The following is an 18,116-nucleotide window of genomic DNA, read 5'->3' as shown; positions in this document are numbered from 1 at the left end:
ATTTCAAACAACTTGCTCAGCTGTGCCATCTCAGACTTGTCAGACAGAACTTCATCACCATTTCCGTGGGCCTATGGCAGCAATTTCTTTACCATCCTATGCAGCAGATGCTGCAGAAGGCTCACACATGCTCCAGAAACTCTGAGGTCATGTGGAAACTTTTCAAATTAGTGAGGGTTCCTGGACATGAGATAACTATGTTTTGCAAAGTAAACAGTGCTCCTTGGTACTTTTCAGCTTGTTTAAATAACTTTCAGTCCATTTTTTTAAGACAAGTCTGCTTTAAAGGGAAAAGTCTTGAAGTCATATGATGCACATTACTTGTCCATTCTTGATGGAGAAAAAAAAACTTGAGGAACTTTTTGCCCATAAAAATCCCTGCCAGGAAGATTAGTGGTTACTGCACAGATCTGTTACAGATAGTTTGGAAAGTTGGGTTGTGTTCCTGAGAATGTTGCTGGCTATGTACGTGACCTTGAAGAAGTCAATGAGCCGATCTTTTGACTGAGCCAAGCCTGCTCATCTGCATTTTGGTGGAAGAGGGAGTGCTTTTCTCCTGGGTTTTGTCCTTGTGCTTGTTTCCAGTTTTTCACTGAGAAGCCCCATGGACTGAGCAGCGTGGCTGTGCTGGTCCTTTTGCAGCACTGCATGAAGCACAGGGCCAGGGGCACCTCATGTGGGCTTGAGAGCCTCAGAGGAGCCTGGAAAGCATATGGTCCTGCCCAACAAACCACTTGCACAGACATTTCCAGGAGCTGCTAAGACTCTGGCGTGTGAATCTCTGGCCCTGTCAGTTGGTGATGTCTTCTATGGACCCTGATACCTAATGGGTTGATTTGGTTTGTTTTCAATTAAACAACCTGCAAAACTGTTCCTGCTCCAGCAGAATGGATTCTTCCTTCTCCAAAAAACAAGCCCTGCTACGTCCATTAGATTCCTTCTGTTGCTGCTCTGGGAGAAGATGGCTTAATGTTCAGCTGCCAGTCCTATCAATAATCCACAAGCTGTTGTACTCAGCCCGTGGTTGCTTTTACCTGGGGGAGATTGCTGGCAGTAGTTCCTCTCAGCTTTGTGTAGCAGTTTTAGTAACATAAATGAGTGGTAGAGATGCTGCTCTGTACACCCCACTGCGTATTTTTTAAAATATTTTTTAAAATATTTTTTAAAATGCAGCGACAGGAAGCAGTGATAAAATGAAACCGGTTTCCGCTGTCTAGATTTTGGTGTGGCATTTTGCTCACAATGAACTGATGGCTTCAGTGCCTAAACTGAAAATCACATCCATGAATTCACCTTTTTCCTTCTTTCCAAGACAGGAAGAAGAAAACTTCATTAGTTTGCATATAATTTTCTCTGTTGAGAGCATTAATACATGCACGCACTGAAGACTCATGCTGAGCAAAAACTGGCAGCATAAACACATCTTCATTTGGTTCCGAAAATGGTGAGGTCTGTGGTCATTCTTATCTAGATCCATCTGCTATGAGATCTTTGTTTCCCACGCTCATAAGTTACCTCTTATTGGTAAACAGTTTCATTACTTAACATTTGATCTCAGATAGCACCGAGAGATCTGGTGCACGAACTTAATCATTATGGTGCTGTATTTTGCTTACTCAGTTCTGGGCAGACACTTTCCATCTTGTCATGACATCTTTTGACACATGAACCCAGGGCTCTCCTGTCCTCTGCGCTTGTTAGCTCCAACCCACCATAACCTGACAGGACAGCTGAATTCCTCATTAACAACACAGGAATAGCCCCTGTCCATTCTACGCCTCAACTAGTTTTCCTTTAACTTTCCCACCTCCTGAAGCACACTGACAGCCCAGTGCTGGTAGTGCTGCTTTTATTGCTACATCTGTAGTGTCTCTGCCTGCAGTCCCTGGGAACGGAGTTTGAACCAAGGAAGAGCTGGAAGCAAGCAAAGATTAAGCTGGTCTCTGCTGTTGCTGATGGAGGTGGGTAGCCCTTGATAGCACTTAATGCTGCTGGAGAGAGCACTGAGCAAAGTGCTCAGATGCTGCTTGTGGTGAAACACCTTTGCAGGCATTCAGTCACTGCCTTCTCTCTGCTCTAATTTAGCCAATGTGACTTGAGTTGCTGCAGTCCTGCTGTGGCAGTGGGAAGTACCTATTACCCCTCAGTAAACAGGGAGCTTAGCCTATCTTCCACAGGCCCATATCCACAAGCTATTTATGTACCCAAGTCCAGCTGATTTTTATCTCAGTTGCCTGAATGTCTTCGCATGTGTGGGCTTAGGGGTTTTGTCTGTGGTCATGAGGGAAGTCTATGGTAAGCAGAGAAGTGAAAAAGCATTCCAAGCTGAAGCTGTAACTACAGTGCCATCCTTACCTTCCTTAGGATATTTAGGGGGCAGATCCCCCTTTGCTGTGAAAACAGCAGTATTTTGCCTCTGCATTTTGATATTTGGCTTTAAAATAAAAACCTGTGTCACTGCTGTAAGTGATGCCTATTGATTAGCCTCTCATAAACTGCAGAGCTCACTTCAGCTGGCACTGCCATGGCTGAGAGCCAATGCTGCCATTGATCATTTAATTAACTGGAAGAAAATTAAAGGAACTGTAATCTGCTGCGTCTCAGCTCTCGTTATCGGGCTGGCAAAGTGCTGATTTCTGCCTAGAGCAACAGGCAGCTCCTTGACCCTGTGATTTAGAAAGCATTACGCATCTCTCCTCACCCACCCACCTGGTTAGGGGCAAAGCAAGGTGCAGTGAGACATGCAGCCCAGGCTCTGCATTAACCGAGAAGGAGAAATGGATGTTCCATAGAAGCCATTCTTTAGAGGCTGAGACACGGGAGCTCTTGAGTTTACTGCTAGCATTCCCCTAAAGGGATTGAGATACTGATTTTCATCTTGTTAGCTGAAATAACTGACAGGACAGTGAGCTTGAGACAGAAATGACTGGTCCTGAAAATATGGTGATCTTCTGAAGCTTTGACTTAAACAAGCAACCTGTGAACACAGATAGACAAAAAGGAAAGATTTAAGAAGTCTTTGTTTTAATGCTGTGTTGCTGTATCAAGGGAAGAAAGACATCTACCTCTAACTTGTCTTTGCATGCTTAAGTAACACATTAATTGCCTCATTCCCCTATAAATGCCTGCCATCCTCCGAAAGGCATGTTATAACAGACAGTCATTAAAGCTTGCACTGCATTTTTGATGTGCTGCAGGAAAACAAACAAACAAACAAGCAAAACCTCAGCTCCTGTTTGTTTCAGCTCGATCCAAGTTGGGGAGATGTTAAGGAGAAACATCTAACAAACATGTATCACTCAAAAGCGTGTTGTAATGCCAAAACAGGAAGAAAACAGAATTTGAAATAGTTCCCAGTATTTGATCGGGCAAAATAGCTTGTTCCCTTTTGCATTTTAATTCCAAGTGAAGCCTATTCATGTTCATCTTTGCATTTACTTCAGTCTTTTTAGTCTTGTGTGAGAAACTTGCGGTCCAACCTGTAAAATAACAAAGGACTCAATAGGAGGGACAGAAAGGATTAAAAAAAAATGGAATAAGAAACCATTCTTAAAATGTTGCTACTGATCAGAACTGGCTGTAGGAGTCGGATATCTGCATGAAATTGAAACCACTTCTGAGACACGCATTTTCCCTCTGCTCTGTGTTATAACTTATGCACAGACTGCAGCACACTTCTTGTCTCTGCCGACTGCTGCTCTCAAGGCATTTCGCTTGTGTTTACCATACCATCAAAAAGGAAGCCGGGCGAAGACGAAAGTAAAACAAGCCTGGTAGGTATGAGGTATTATGGTCTGATTGGCAGATTGGGAGTGTCCTGCTGGCTTTGGGGATGTAGGTTAAAAGCACTTCGTTGGTCACAAGTAAATGCAGCTCGTTTGTGTGATGACAGACGGTGCCGCGCTGCTCACAGCAGCCTCGTGAGAAAGTCGCACTCTGGGTGTGTGAGCAGGGTGAGGAAGAGCAGATGGACGTGTTTGTGTCCCCATGCCACAGAGCAGAAGAGATGGCCATGGGAACAGTGCCTGGTGTGCTCAGAGGGACCAAGATGGACTGGTAACAGGCAATCACAAGCACAGATACAGTTTGGGTGGAGAATGGCTTGAGAGCAGACCTAAGGAAAAGGATTTGGGGGTGTTGGTTGATGAAAGACTCAACATGAGCCAGCAGTGTGCGCTTGCAGCCCAGAAGGCCAACCATATCCTGGGTTGCATCAAGAGAAGCGTGACCAGCAGATTGAAGGAGGTGATTCTGCCCCTCTACTCTGCTCCTGTGAGATCCCACTTGGAGTACTGGTCCACATCTGGAGCCCTCAGCACAAGAGCACAATCAAGCTGTTGGAGTGGGTCCAGAGGAGGGCCAAGAAGATGTCCTATACGGACAGGTTGAGAGAGCTGGGGCTCTTCAGCAGGGAGAAGGCTCTGAGGGAATATTGTAGCAGCATTCCAGTACATGATTGGGCATACAGAAAGGCTGGGGAGAAAATTTTTATAAGGGCAGATAGCAACAGGGCAAGGGCAAATGGTTTTAAACTGGTATCAGGAAGAAATTCTTTAGTGTGAGAGTGGTGAGACACTGGAATGGTTGCCCAGAGAGGTTGTAAATGCCCCCTCCCTGGAAACATTCAAGGCCAGGCTGGATGGGGCTGTGACAACCTGAGCTAGAGGGAGGTGTCCCTGCCTATAGTGGGGACTTGGAACTGGATGATCTTAAAGGTCCCTTCCAACCCAAACCATTCTAACCATTCTAACCTAAACCATTCTAAGATATGATTCTGTAATTCTATGATCCTTTGAGCAGAACCTGCAGTGTAGGCAGCCCGGCCTCAGACTTCTGGCTACAGTTTCCCAGTCCCATCACTGTGCCAAATGCAGGCCAGAGCCAACAGCTGAGTATCCTGAGCAGTGGGATATATCTGTGAACACTTCTGCTTGGTGTGCAGCAAGAGACTGCAGTGCTGAGATCCAAAATCTTTCTTGAAGTGATTTGTGCAGTGTCCCACAGGAAGCTTGTAACCAAATCTGCTCCCCCTCTTTCCCCCCGAGCTCTCATTCAGGGCTTCAACCACAAAACCATTATTTTCTGGAAGGATAATTTTAAAAATTCCATCCTCTTTTTGTCCAATAAAACCACCATACAATTGGCAGTATCTGCTCAGAAGTGGCCTGGGGTTGGCATGATACAGGAGACTGGTGAAGCAGTGTGGCGAAGCCTGCTGAGCTTCTGCTTGCCTTCCGCTTTTTTCTGGTAGATCCCTCAAATCTAATTACCCTGAATTGCACATAGTGCTTTTATTATACTTTGTTATCCACACTGGTGCACTTCTCTGTGTGGAAATCAAAGGCAAGGGAGTATTTCCCAATGTTCAGTGAGGCCAGCAGCCCTTAAGAGGTGGTCATATTTTAAAAAAAATTGCATTGTGCAAACGCCAAAAGAAGAGTAAGATCCAGGCATAGGAGGGAGAGAAGATAAAGTTAGAAAAGACCAGTGGAAATCACAGTTGCCAAAGAGAAATTCTGACTGCCATCACGTTCTCCCATTTCATCAGATATTTCGTATGTGAGTAACAGCAGCATTAGCTATTATGCTGGGGTTTGAATGCAATTCATATTTCAATTCATATTTCTATTGGGAAAGGAGATGCTGGTCAGAGATCTCAGGTTCTGGCATTGTTAAGCATAAGAAGTCATAGCAACAGACATTGGACTGCTGACAGCGTGCAGCAGAGCCGAGGGGCTGCACAGCCTTAGAGACCCTGCAGCACTGCCCTGTAAAGTAAATGTACAGGCATGGCATGTTTTGTGTCAAATACTGGTAGATTAATATGCTCCCTTCACTGTAATATGGTTCTCATTTACTGACTCAATGAACATCACTCCCTGAATGTAGTGGGCTGCACTGCCAAGCAAAAAGGCGGGGAGGCTGGGGGTGGTGGGGGTATGGGATGTTCAGTGGCATCCCAGGGAGGGATGGAGGGAGTCCTTAGTCTCTTAGTTCTCATCCTCCATCTGTAAGCCCCTATTCAGACACTGTAAGTGTTCTATGGAAGAAAGATATCCGAGAAAGCTCAGACCCTGATCTTTCCCCACTGAAATCAACAGAAGTTGTGCCAATCAGTAACACTGGGGTGTGATAGGGTCCTGAGAACAAACGTACGCAGTGCCCAGTGTGGTGATATTGGACCCATCAGCAGAGCAACGTGAAGCCCCAAACAGAGCCTATCTCACATCTATGAGTTGATTTGTTCTGCTGTTGAATCCCTGCCACTGTCCTCACTGAGCCACCTGCTGACTCACCAGCTTGCCCTCTGTGCATTTGCCCTAATTACTCATATGCAAACTTTATTTCTTTTTCCGGAAGTTCTTCTAACGTAAGTTGGAGTGTGACCTTAACACAGCAATAACGTTCAGGAAAAGTGACTACCCTCCTCTGTAATAAGGTTCTGTTATCAGCACTGGCAAAGCGGAAAAGGCATAGCAGAGTTTGAGTGGTGTGACTCAAGAGTTTAATAAATAGGAAGATGGGGAGGAGAATGTTTGCCTAACATCCCTCTGGAGCTGCTATAGCATGAAATGTTCAATTGCTAAACAGGTTTCCACCGACATCATCCTGAAACACAATTAGTTTTCGATGCAGAGTTCTTTATTATGGGTTTGGAGAAAGCAAGTCTGGCATGAGAGAAATGTGTCTAGTAAGGAGACCACAGCACTTATTCACAGCTCCTCAGCTGGTTCATGCTGGGAAGTCTGACATCTTCAAACAATTAAATTGAGCAATGTGAGTAATTTGTATACTGAGATTTTCTGCAGTGTGTTTTACTCAGGGACTGTTAATGCATCGAGAGCCTTGGTGACTCAATTATTTAAAATGATTGGAACCCAGCACGAGTGAAGAACTGTTTCAATGCATTGCACCGTATGTAAATTTAGATGGTGTTCATGAAATTGCACAAGTGATTCCTGAAATGCCAATGCTTATTGGCATCAAAATTAATCATCGTTCAGTGGAGTGTCAGTTGTAGGACTGAAAATAAGAGACTACTGGGTGGGTCCAGGAGGGTTCGGGAACGTTACAGCCAGGCAGTCTCTGGACTGCAGTATTGCTTGTAAAGGAGCCCAATCATCTTTGTCGAGCATGGAGCAGCTGAAGGGCAAAGCAGACTTTCACTTCTGTGTCACAGCTCATCAGGAACTACTTCATCCTCACACCCAGATCAGAAAAGCTGAAACAGTTGCTCACAGCCTCCTCTAAGGCATGGGAAGTACCTCTGTTGGCAACGCTTCGCTACAGAAACCCCCCTGATGTGTCCCAGTGGCAGTGGCCTGGGTGAGGAAGAGGGCACTGAGTAGGATATGACATTCTGCACCTGCCAGGGCATCTCCCTTTGAGCAGGGAAATTCCTTAGAGACTGCGATGGCAATTCTGTGAGTGCGTTGAACAGTGCAATGTCACCATGCTGGAGTGATTTTATCCCTGTGTATAAACTAGTTATATCACATTTGGAAAGATTTGAGCTTCTGTGTGGGACTTCTTGGGACTTATGCAAGGGACCTGAGTCTGAGTCTGATGATTTCTCTTCCCAAGATACCAGGGAGCACAGCACAACGAATATAGCACAGCCACACTGCCATGGGCTATCGTCACATCTCATAAGCCAGGGAAAGCTGGGCTTTGTCAGCGTGTGGATGAAAGACCTTGAAGGAATAAAAGGGAGTCTGTAGCACCTGTGTCTCTTCTGTGCATCAGACTGCTGCGGGCAGAGGCAATTCATCTCATACAGAAACTTCCTGTGATTTCTATTAAATGTCATGGTCACCACATGCAAAAATGACTGCTGGTTACATGGGAGCTCAGAACCCACTGCAGAAATGTTAGAAAGATTCAGTACTGTAACAACATCATTTTTCCCTGCAGGTGTTTCCTATGACACTACATGTGCACACGGCAGTGCAGGGATGTTACTTATGCCTGTCAAAGCTTCTTCTTCTGAAAAGGTATCATTACCTCAGAGCTGTGAGCTGAGTGGTGTCGTATGGCTGAGGTCTGTATGAGCACTTAAAATTCCTGTTGGAGGAAAGCGACAAGATGGTAAAATCACAGAATGTCCTACATTGGAGGGGAACCACAAGGACCATTGAAACCAAGCCCTGGCTCCACACAGCACCACCCAACCCCAACCCGATGTCTGACAGCGGTGTCCCAACGCTCCCTGCTCTCCGGCAGCTTTGGGCTCTGCCCACAGCCCTGGGCAGGCTGTTCCATGCCCACCGCCCTGCGGGGCACAGCCTTTCCCTGACCCCCAGCTGCCCTCCCCTGACAGCTCCCATGCCGTTCCCTCAGGCCCTGTCGCTGTCACAGACAGCAGAGCTGAGTGTTGCCCCTCCACTCCCTGTGAGGAGCTGCAGGCTGCCATGTGGCCTCCCCTCAGCCTCCAGTGCAGGAATGCGGGAGCTCCGTGCAGTCCCTTTTCCCACATCTCCACACAACTGAAAACGCACATGACTCAAGGAGCACAGCTAAGGTCACTGCGGGGCCTTTAATTTTCAGAGCGTGGATTCCGGCTGTAAATTTCCTCTCTCTGCGCCCGCACAGCCGTGGCTCCGGTTCTCCATCCCTGCGGTTCCATGAGAACGGCCGCACCGGGGCCATGAGGCGGCGCGGGCCGACCCGACCCTTTCCACTCAGCCCTGCTACGGCCACCCAGCCCCGGCCGGCCGCCGCCCCGCGGGCTCTTTGGCGCCCCCCTGCGGGCGCGGGGCCGCGCAGGGGCAGCCGGGGGCAGCGCTGCGGGGCCGCGCAGGTCCTAACGCCGCCCGCCCGGCACCCCCTCCAGCCCGGGGCACGGGGAGCCGGCGGCGCCTCGTCCCGCCCCGCACACGGCGCTCCACGTGAAGCGCCGGCCCCCCCACCTCCTCCCAGCTGTTTGCTCAGCTGACCCCGCCGGCCGAGGGGGCCGGGCCGCGCCGCCGCTCCTCACTGGCGCAGCGCTGGGCCCGGGCCGGCCGAGCCCGCCCACGGCCGCCGCCGCCTCCGCGCCCAGCCCCGGCGAGCCCCGCGCTGCCCGCCCGCCCACAGCCGCCGCCGCCGTCCGCACCTCCCCGTCCGACGCAGGCCCACGGCGCCTGCCCTGATGCTGTGAGGCCGCGCGGCCCCAAACCCGGCCCCTCGCCGCCATCTCCGCGCCCCTCGGCGGCCATTGGAGCCGCTCCGCCTCGGATCGAGCGAGCAGCAGCCGGGCCGCCGCCATGGACAGCCCGGGCGGCGTCACCGACAAGAAGAGGTACGGAGCCGGGCGCTCCGCCCGCCGCCCCCCGGCACCCCGCGCCGGGCCCCCTGCTCTCCTCTCCTCCCCTCTTTCTTCCCTTCCTCTCCCCGCGCCTTCGGCCCGCCGCCCCGCAGCGCGCTCCGCTCTTTCATTCCTTCTCCTCCTCCCGCCCGCCGTCCACGTCGCCATTTTGTCGGCGGGGGGAGCGGGCCGGACCCGCGGCCCCGCGATGCCGGGGGGCTCCCGGGGGGAACGTTGTGTCTGTAGGGCCCCCGCGATGCCGGGGCGATGGGGAACGTTGTGTCTGTAGGGACGGCGGTGGGAATTGCGAAGGGGGAAGGAGGCGCCGAGAGGGAGAAAGCGCCGAGCGGGACGCACGCGTTTTCCCCGAGGATGCGTGCTGAGTGTTGGTTTGCCCCCAGAGCTGCGGCTGTTTCCCAAAAGGAGGCGGGAGGGATGCACTGCGCCTTGCGGGAGGCGTTCGGCGAGCCTTTCGTCTCCTATTGTGCTCCGGTTTTGTTCGGGAAGGGCCGAGTTCGGCATCGGGAGCTTGAGAGAAGCGTGGCGGTGGGGGAGGCGGCCGCCGAACAATGTGAGTTGGGGAGGATGAATAATTCACCGAGGATCGTGAGCTCAAATTAGAGAGAGAGGGAAATGAAGGGCGCGGAGCTTTTGTTGCACGGCGAAGTTCTGGAGCCGGGGCGCTCAGGTGATGGGATCTTCGATGGGGGATGCGCCGTGCGGAGCAGGGGGTGCTGCGATGCCGCCTGCGAGGAGGCAGCGCTTGGCTGTGCTGATGGCGGGGACTGTTTTGAGACGGGCTGTCTCCGCGCTGGTATTCAAGGGTCGGCAGGGATAAGCGGGCAGTGGGGCTGGGGAGGAGTTGGCTGGCTGCTAAAATGGATGGTGGAGCTTTGTGCTGAGCTGCGGACATGGAGCGTGGGGCTGGGAACTCTCTGCTTCTGTGCCGTACCTCCAGGGCTGTGCCGTCTCCGTGCAAATGTCATCGGGATGGACGAGCTGAGCCTTTCGGCCCGATGAAATAGCTACAGCGAGGCGCTACTTTGTTTTTTCTACTCCGTGCTATCGAGAAGCCTCAGAAAATCGTGGCAGCGGGGGATTGTTCTGTGCTTTGGCCTCGTTTTGAGGCAGCTCTAAAGAGGGGTTTTGAGACGTTAAGGTTTTCTCTGTTGCTGTTTTTCTTTGTCCTCCAGCATTTGTTATTTTTTTCCTTACTATTCTATCTCTCTTTGGTACTTTTTATTTATTTATTTATTGCAATCTCCTTATCCTGGAAGTAATCTGCTTTCTTCAGAATGCAAGAATCAGTATGCGTGGCTTATCCTACCCTTCCTTAAAGGGAGGGCTTAAGGAAGGAGCATTTGTTGTCTCGTGCTTGCCATAGACGGAGTTCAAGGTTGAGAATGTATCTTATCAAGTAATGAGGAGTACTGAGGTTACCACTGTTGCAGGGTATGCTTTAATTTAAAACAAAGCTGGAGCTGTGCTATGCTCATCCTGGGGCTGTGGGCCTGCTGTTGAGCAAAGATGGCAAAGAAAGGAAGGAGAAAGGAAGGATGTGAGCTCAGCAGAGAACTTGCTGTAAATCTCAAGCGTTGCTCAAGAGCCTGGGTTGGTGTAGAAGGGTTTAGGTTTGACAGAGTCCTTGTTTGGAGTACCTGTAAGGAGAGCCCCCTCCCGTCCTGTCCCTTGATGGGAAGGCTTGGATTGCAGATGTAGCACACGTTGATTTCAGCATGTGTTAGGGTCCTTTCTTGCCGTGCTTGCATTTGGGTGTTATCTCTCAGCAGTTAGTGAAGCTTGTTGTTTGCTAACGATGTGCTGTGAGATGCAGAAGTCAGGAATTTTGACCCTGTGTGTCCCTCATTCTTACATAAGTGAAATTCAGTCATCACAGTAACTGGAAGCAGATTCACTTATGGGTTTGTGGCATGCATTCCTTTGTGTAGTTCCAAACTTCAGTCTCATTTGATTTCTCAAGGAATCTTGACCTCCCCCCCACCCATGCCATTATGCACTGACAGTTACTTGGATTTCAGCTATTCCTCAGTAATTGGAGCATTTTCATGTGCTCCTCATAGTTTTCCCCCTCTTGTTGCAAGGGCTCAGTTTGTCTCAGTGTATGGAGTGAGTGTAACTGCGTTCTTTTGAGCTTTGTTTGCTTATATCTGCCATTTTATTCAGGTTTAGAAGCATGGTGACTTTCAGGGATGTGACTTAGCAGGGGGTTGTTAGGGTAGTGTGGTTAGGTCATGGTTGGACTCGATGATCTTTAAGGTCTTTTCCAACCTGAGCGATTCTATGATTTAATATTCTTCAAACAAACCCTTGTCCAGGTGCTGGGACAAGCTTTTCCTCCGTTCTGCACTGTGACACTTTGTTATTAGGAGAGAGAATCTCGCAAGCTTTTAAGTACATGCAACAATTAGGGTTACTAGTTACTTAAAGACATTCTTGGTGACAAGCAGGTTTTGTAACAGTATTCTCTTGAGAGCTCTGGGTCTTCGGGTGGTATAGAAGGGTGTGATGTAGGTGAGCGTCTGAAGAGCTGGTCAAGCTTTTCAGTTCCTTGTAGTTGGGACTTTGTATCGTCTGGCATCTCAAGGGTTGATAGGAAAAAGCGAGGTTTTTCTGTTGTATCTCTGCCACTGAGGTCAGAGCCCACTTTCCCGAGGTGCCCACTTTGGTGCTGCTGGCTGTGATCCTTCAACCTGTGTGGGGTTGTGAGGATTTCTGTGTGCCGCTGCTTTCCGTCTGTGTGTTTCTTTCAGTGCCGGTGGAACTGAGCCACCATTACTGGGGTTGAAAGCTAATACAAAAACCTTTTGTACATATGATAACTGCGCCTTTCTGTGCTGGAAGAAGAGGAGAAAACTTTTTCAGTCTTCCATAGAACCTCCCTGCAGGTATGGGGAGGGCAAAGCGGTTCATGGATTACATAAAGTGGCTGTTCTTACAGCTTTCAGGATTCTTCTGGATTGTTTGGCTTCCCTTAGGACTTAAATGGCATTGCCAGAGTTGTCTGTTCTTTACTGTTTCCTCAAACCTGCAGTGATCAGAATTCACTTTTCAGTGCTAAAATGAAGGCAGCAGCGTAGCGCTGTGGCACTGCTTGTGCTTTTCAAGGCACAGAAGATGAACAAGGGACAGCTGCGGAGGATTTGCCTACTGTGGTTACTTTTTCTTAGTTTTGCACTGTTGGTGGTTTGGTTCACTTTTGTTGGTGAAGGTTTGGGCATCTGGTAGTGTGTTGGTGGGAGCAGCAGGAGGGGGGTTCTGGGTTTTGTTTGGAGTAGTTGGCTCTGTCCTTTTAAAACAACCTCTCCAGCCCCTCTGGTGGCACGCTTACACTGCTCTGCGCCAAGTAGAGAGCTCTGCGGTGGGTGTCTGGGGTGCTTGGAGCTGTTGGGGGGCTGGAATGGCAAGGGGCTGCATGCTGATGCTGGCTCCTGAAGCCTGGCAATTGGTGAGCTATTGATTTATAGGTTGAGGTCTCACGTAACAAATCTATCTAATTTCCTCCTCCAACTGCCATCCCCATTCTCTGTTTGCTTTGTCTTTCCTGAAAAAATGTCTGTCCAGAGCTTCTTTAGCTTAAGCTAAAGTTATGTTAAAATATGGCACTTATAAACCCTGAGAAATGTGATTCTGTGCCTGCTGCCACCAGAGCAGAGATCCGAGAAGACCGTGCTGTTACTGATGTAAAGCTACTGCGATATCTAACAGCGTGGGTGCAATTAGAGCTGCTTGTTCCTCCTTCACGTGGAGTGAAAACAACTTGATAGACCTTTGTTCCCTCATATCCTTGAATTATGTGCCTGGAGTTTATAAAGCTGTTCCCAAGAATCTGATTGCTGACGTTGAAGTTGGGGAGAAGAAATTTCAGCCGTTCACAATGCTACTTCATGTTGGCAGTGTTTTGGAGTAAGCACAAACACTTCCGAAGCTCATAAGAGTGTGCGTGTGCTCCTTGGTGTGTTTCTTACCTGAAAGCCTTGAAGACTATCACTGTGCCTGTGTAGTAAAATAGGTTATGTTCTTGTGTGTTCATGCTGCACAGGAATTGCTCTGCGCTGCTGTGTCTTAGGCTGGATTGCAGCTGGGTTCTCATGACTTTTTCAGTATGAGAGGGAACTTTGCATCTCAGAAACCACTGTTTTTGTGTACTCGATTTTGCACTGCAGGGGGAAAATGGTCAGTGTTGTCTCACTGAGAGCTTGGTGTTATGATAGCTAACAAAACAATTCCCAGGCATTGTTCAGTAGCGCCAGGTGGGAGGTTTGGCACGGCTCAGCGGTGGCAGAAGGGAGCACTGAGATTTTCCTGATACCGCTCTTTTAAGGGGATGTAAAGGCAGATCAGATTACAGCGTGTTCTTTAAAAACAAAATACTTCAAAACAAAAACAAATCTTGCAAGAACTTCATTGCCTCGTGTTGTTCACTGATGCCCAAAAGGAAAGAGGAATGTTCCAGATGACGAGTCATCAGCTCAAGTGCTGCTTTTATCTTAACCTACACGGGGTATATAGGCAGGTGTTTACATGCCTCCAAAAATCCTAGGCAATGCATGGAAAGAGCTTAGGCCTTAATCATCTTTTCATGTCATAGCAGCCCTTTGTCTTTCACATTTGAGAAATTTTTGGAGCCTCTCTCAAGAACCTTCTTTCATATTAGGGCAGGCAGGAGAGCGTGCAGGAGAATTTTTCACTGAGCACTGCTCTGAGATGGGAGATGCTTCAGATGGTTCTGTGGCCTTGAGATGTATAGAAATGGCCAAGGAGAAGAGAGGAGCCTTTGCACTTCAGTGACAGAAAATTCAGGATGGATGCAGGTTACCAAATTACAATTGGCTATAAAAGCTAGGAGGGGCTTCCTCTACTGAGATGTCAACTTGCATAGCGTTATGTTTTAAGTCAAATAAGTTCTGAAATGATTCGAAACATGAAATCAAGTGAATACATGCCAGCATATACAGGCATATATTTAAATACAGTTTATGTAGGTGACGAATGCTTCAGGGTTCTTTGATGTGGAGCCATAGCCTCAGTTGGTGTAAATTAGCACAGGTTCATTGAAGCTATGCCTGTACCAGCCTGGGGATTTGATGCAAGATATCAGAATAAGTGCACTGATATCTAAAGATAAGTCTCTTCACATTCATAACATGTCACTTCTTTCTGTTGGAGCCCGATGGCATTAGGACCTGTACAACAATGTAGTGGTTTAAAACGTTAAGAATTTTTTTACCCAGGCATTTGAAATGTGTCGTCTGAAGCTGAAGAACTGGTGCTTCAAGAAGATGCATTAGTAGTTCCTTTAAGATAGCTAACACATGATAGACGTGTAGACATCATAGGCTGTGTAGAGAAACTGTACATTCTGTTTAATTCAGTGTAGTATGAATGAATTCTTGTGAAGCGTTCAGAGGGAAAATGTTCCTTGCTACACAAAAGTAGAGCCTGAATTTCTAGTGAAGAACTGACAGAAGAGAATCAGAGCTGGTGTGAAGAAATCTCTGCTCTTACATTTGCAACAGCAAAAGGTTTTACTGAACGACTTTGTAATTTACAAAGTATCGCTTTCAACTCGGTTCGTAATAATCCTGCAAGCGCTGCCTGAAAAAGATGACCCACTTTGTTTACCAGAATGCAGCACAACCACAAGCAGAACGATGGTGTTACGACAATTCTTACGTTTCGAAAAGGAAAAGAACGCCGAGGCCAAGAATCTTGTTTGTGAGATTATTTTGTGCTGCTCGCGACTGAGAATAATAACTGCACTGTTACGCTGCAGGGGAGCTGGAGCTTGGCTTCCTCACATTTTCCCCGTGCTTACACCCACTGCAAGAGGTGGGAATATACTGCAAGGAGCTGAAGACGTGAAGCACTCCGTGTCAAATACAGAAGCTGCAAACAGGACGCTTGAAATGGAAGCGATTGAGCTGATGATGAGTGTGTTCAGGGCTTGGTTCTTCAGAAGGGACTTTTCTCTTGTTGACTGTGCAGCTGATACCACTGTATGTAAGCGCTTTTCTTGCCTGCGGGTTCTTTATTCATATAGGAAAAATAAAATATCTTTATTTCTACTTATTTTGTTTTTAAAACCTTTGATGATGAAATACCCTGTTAAGTGAAAGCAGATGAGGAATTTAAAGTGAACAGAAGGGCAAGAACTTGTGTTAAAGCAATGAGGAAAGTCCTTTGGCCTCTGATCTGCAAAGCTTGAATACAGTACTACAAAACATATTTAGAAAACACACAATTTAGACTGAAATTAGGTATTTTATCATGAGTCTACATCTGTCTGAAGACAGAGCAGTTCATAGCTAAAATATTGGTAACTGGGAGCATGCTCAAGTGATGAATCCTTCTCAGGGATGTGTTCTGCTGCTCTGTGTGCCTTGGGGAGGCAAAAGACATTAACAAGAGTGCTGAAGTGAGGAGAGCACTCGGAGGGAGTTCTGTCCAGCCCATGTCCAGCCATCTTCTTACAGTAGTTGTGCCTTTTCTTTAATAATAAGCACAGGGTAACTACTATACATCTTCCATCCTGAAGGATAAAGCACAGCACTTACTGAAGAAAAAAAGGCTGTCTTCTAAAAAAAGCTGAAATAACTTAGTTGACAAAATTGTAATTTTGTCACAAATAACCCTTCTGTGCCATATGGGTATTTGTATACAGTAAACTACTGTGCAGAGTGAAAATATCAGTGTATTACTCAGTGTAGTACGACACAGCGGAATCACTTCACCATGCTCTTAATTAGCAATACTAATTTTGGAAGCTTTTACCTTCTTACACTTTCTAAGCAGGGAGGTAGGAAGGTTTTCAGGTCAGTTTGAGGCCAAGCTCAGGTGATGGATAATCTTGGAAGTGCGATGTTGTGCTGGGTTCAGGAGTGCCAGGCTCTGCTGCTGGCTATCAAGCACCACAATTTGCCTGTTTGTAGAACGAGCTGCAGGGTCCCTGCTCATAGCAAAGGAGCTGGACTAGGTGGCTTGTAAGGATCCTTTCCAACACAAACCTGTGATTCTATTATTTGTGGTCTTGGGAGTAAGACCTCCTAGTGTGCAGTTCATCATGTAGCTCGGTGGGCTCTTGTCAATGAGAGCCAGTCCCCACTTTGCCAACAGCAGTAGATTTTGAAGGCAGCGCTCATTCAGGAAGCTTGTGCTGCTGTAGCTAATTCAGCTCCAACTGCCTGCCTGCTCTGAGTCTGCCAGGGTACCTTTTAGTCAGGGTTTTTTGATGGTGTTCAAATTATGGCAAATGCTTGTGAACACCTGAATGGCAAGAAAGCAGTTCAAATAGCTTTGTAGGTACAAAGGAATAAAATTTAACTAATAGTTTGCATATAGAAGCATCGTCTCTGGGCTTCAATATTGCACTAGATTTTGCAGTTAAATATTTTTAAAAATCTAAGTTACCATATTTAAATAATACATATTTTCTTTGTTAGATTACTGGGTTTTAAGTTCATTAATTCATAATAAGTAAGACTTTAATCTAGAAGGTCACATGCTTGTGACTACACATGAGGTTAAGGTGCTGGATTGCTCTCATAACAACTCTATAACAAAATACGGTAATGGGTAAATAAAATGGGCCATAATGCCAAAAGCAGTATCTTTAAAAAGCAAGTTACATAAAAGCAAGAAGAACTGAAGCTGTACTGCAGAACTCATGGTGCGCTGAGAGACTGTAGGAGTTGTGGAGCGCAGCCTGAGAAAGAAGGAGCACCCTTCCAAACCAACTGGAAAAAACATTCTGGGAAATCTGCATGCAAATACAGTTCCTGGAAAGCTTGTCCCTTGCTCTTTTCAACTGAAAATTCAGACTTGGCCTCGTGTTGGTGAGCACAGGCTGAAATTTCTTCCCCTTACTACCAGGAGGAGGTTTGGATGTCGGCAGTGAACGCTCCTCAGTCAGGCGTGTGAGGTGAATGCCGTCCTCCAACCAGTTTGCTCTCTGCCCTGCTGCCTGCCTTTCCTCCAGCTAAACAGCAGAGATGGCAGCTCCCTCTCAAGGCCACCCTGTGCCTGGGCACCTTCAGGGGACAGGGATTTCTGAGGGGAGAAGAGGGAAAAGCAGGGACATTGCCCATGTGTGCTGAGTGGAGATGAGCAGGTGTTGTTTGTGTGTTGTGTTTTGTTTTAGTCAATACTGACATCGTTGACTCACCGTATTTTTAACTAACTGGATTTGAGTGGTGTGCTTTGCTTACATTTTGAGTTGTTTTTCCTAGGAAAGTCTCTTTAGGGAAGTAGAATTATGCTGCTTTAATTTCTCTGGTAAGCACTGGGCTTCTCTGGGACTTCTCATGGTAGAAGAATTCAGTAAGCGCTGTGGCTAGCAGCCCTGAGCAAAATCAAACTAGCAAACAGTGAAGAAAAACAAATAACTGCATGTTGAGCACAGCTGAGTATAGCACGGCTGTAAGATGCTTTTTGGCAGCCTCTGCCTTTCCAGTGGGTTTGAAGCTGGTGTGCAGCTGTGCAGTGGCAGGTGAGAGGTGCTGGTGTGGCTGAGCCGCCATGAACAGAGCTGGTTGTGGTGGGGTTTGGGTGGCTGAGAAGAGACCTGCCAGGACCTGAATCAGGAAAGACGAGGTGGATTAATTAACACATGCACAATGGCTATTTTACATGGGAATTGAAAACAGCTACAGAGAAAAAATCTGAGTAGAGAATCAGTAAGTTAGTATGAATGAATGTGCAGCTAGAAAGGATAGAAAATAAATAGTAGCACTACAGCAACTTACAGGAAAAATAGAAAATATTGTGTAATACTGTGTATATGGGGTGAAATTTTACATAAGGTGATGATTTA

At 47.5% G+C, this 18,116-nt stretch overlaps 1 protein-coding gene across 3 annotated transcripts in view; it reads left to right on the top strand.

The window, feature by feature from the left end:
- The first annotated feature begins 9,050 nt into the window (after positions 1–9,050).
- The window catches only part of HIF1A (hypoxia inducible factor 1 subunit alpha), a 30,714-nt gene continuing 21,648 nt past the window's right edge, over positions 9,051–18,116 (top strand). The window contains exon 1 of one of the 3 annotated variants that reach the window (XM_048947918.1): positions 9,051–9,280. In XM_048947918.1, the coding sequence (XP_048803875.1) occupies positions 9,246–9,280 (35 nt within the window). In that variant the 5' untranslated portion in view covers positions 9,051–9,245. Of the gene's footprint in view, positions 9,281–9,597; positions 9,858–18,116 lie in introns of those variants that run through there. The other 2 variants (XM_048947916.1, XM_048947917.1) reach the window with 2 other exon arrangements.

The sequence above is a fragment of the Lagopus muta genome, chromosome 6 (genome assembly GCF_023343835.1).
Source record: "Lagopus muta isolate bLagMut1 chromosome 6, bLagMut1 primary, whole genome shotgun sequence".
In the NCBI taxonomy this organism is placed as follows: Eukaryota; Metazoa; Chordata; class Aves; order Galliformes; family Phasianidae; genus Lagopus; species Lagopus muta.
The sequence above is the reverse complement of the archived record's forward strand: the minus strand, read 5'-3'. Positions and strand labels throughout refer to the sequence as shown.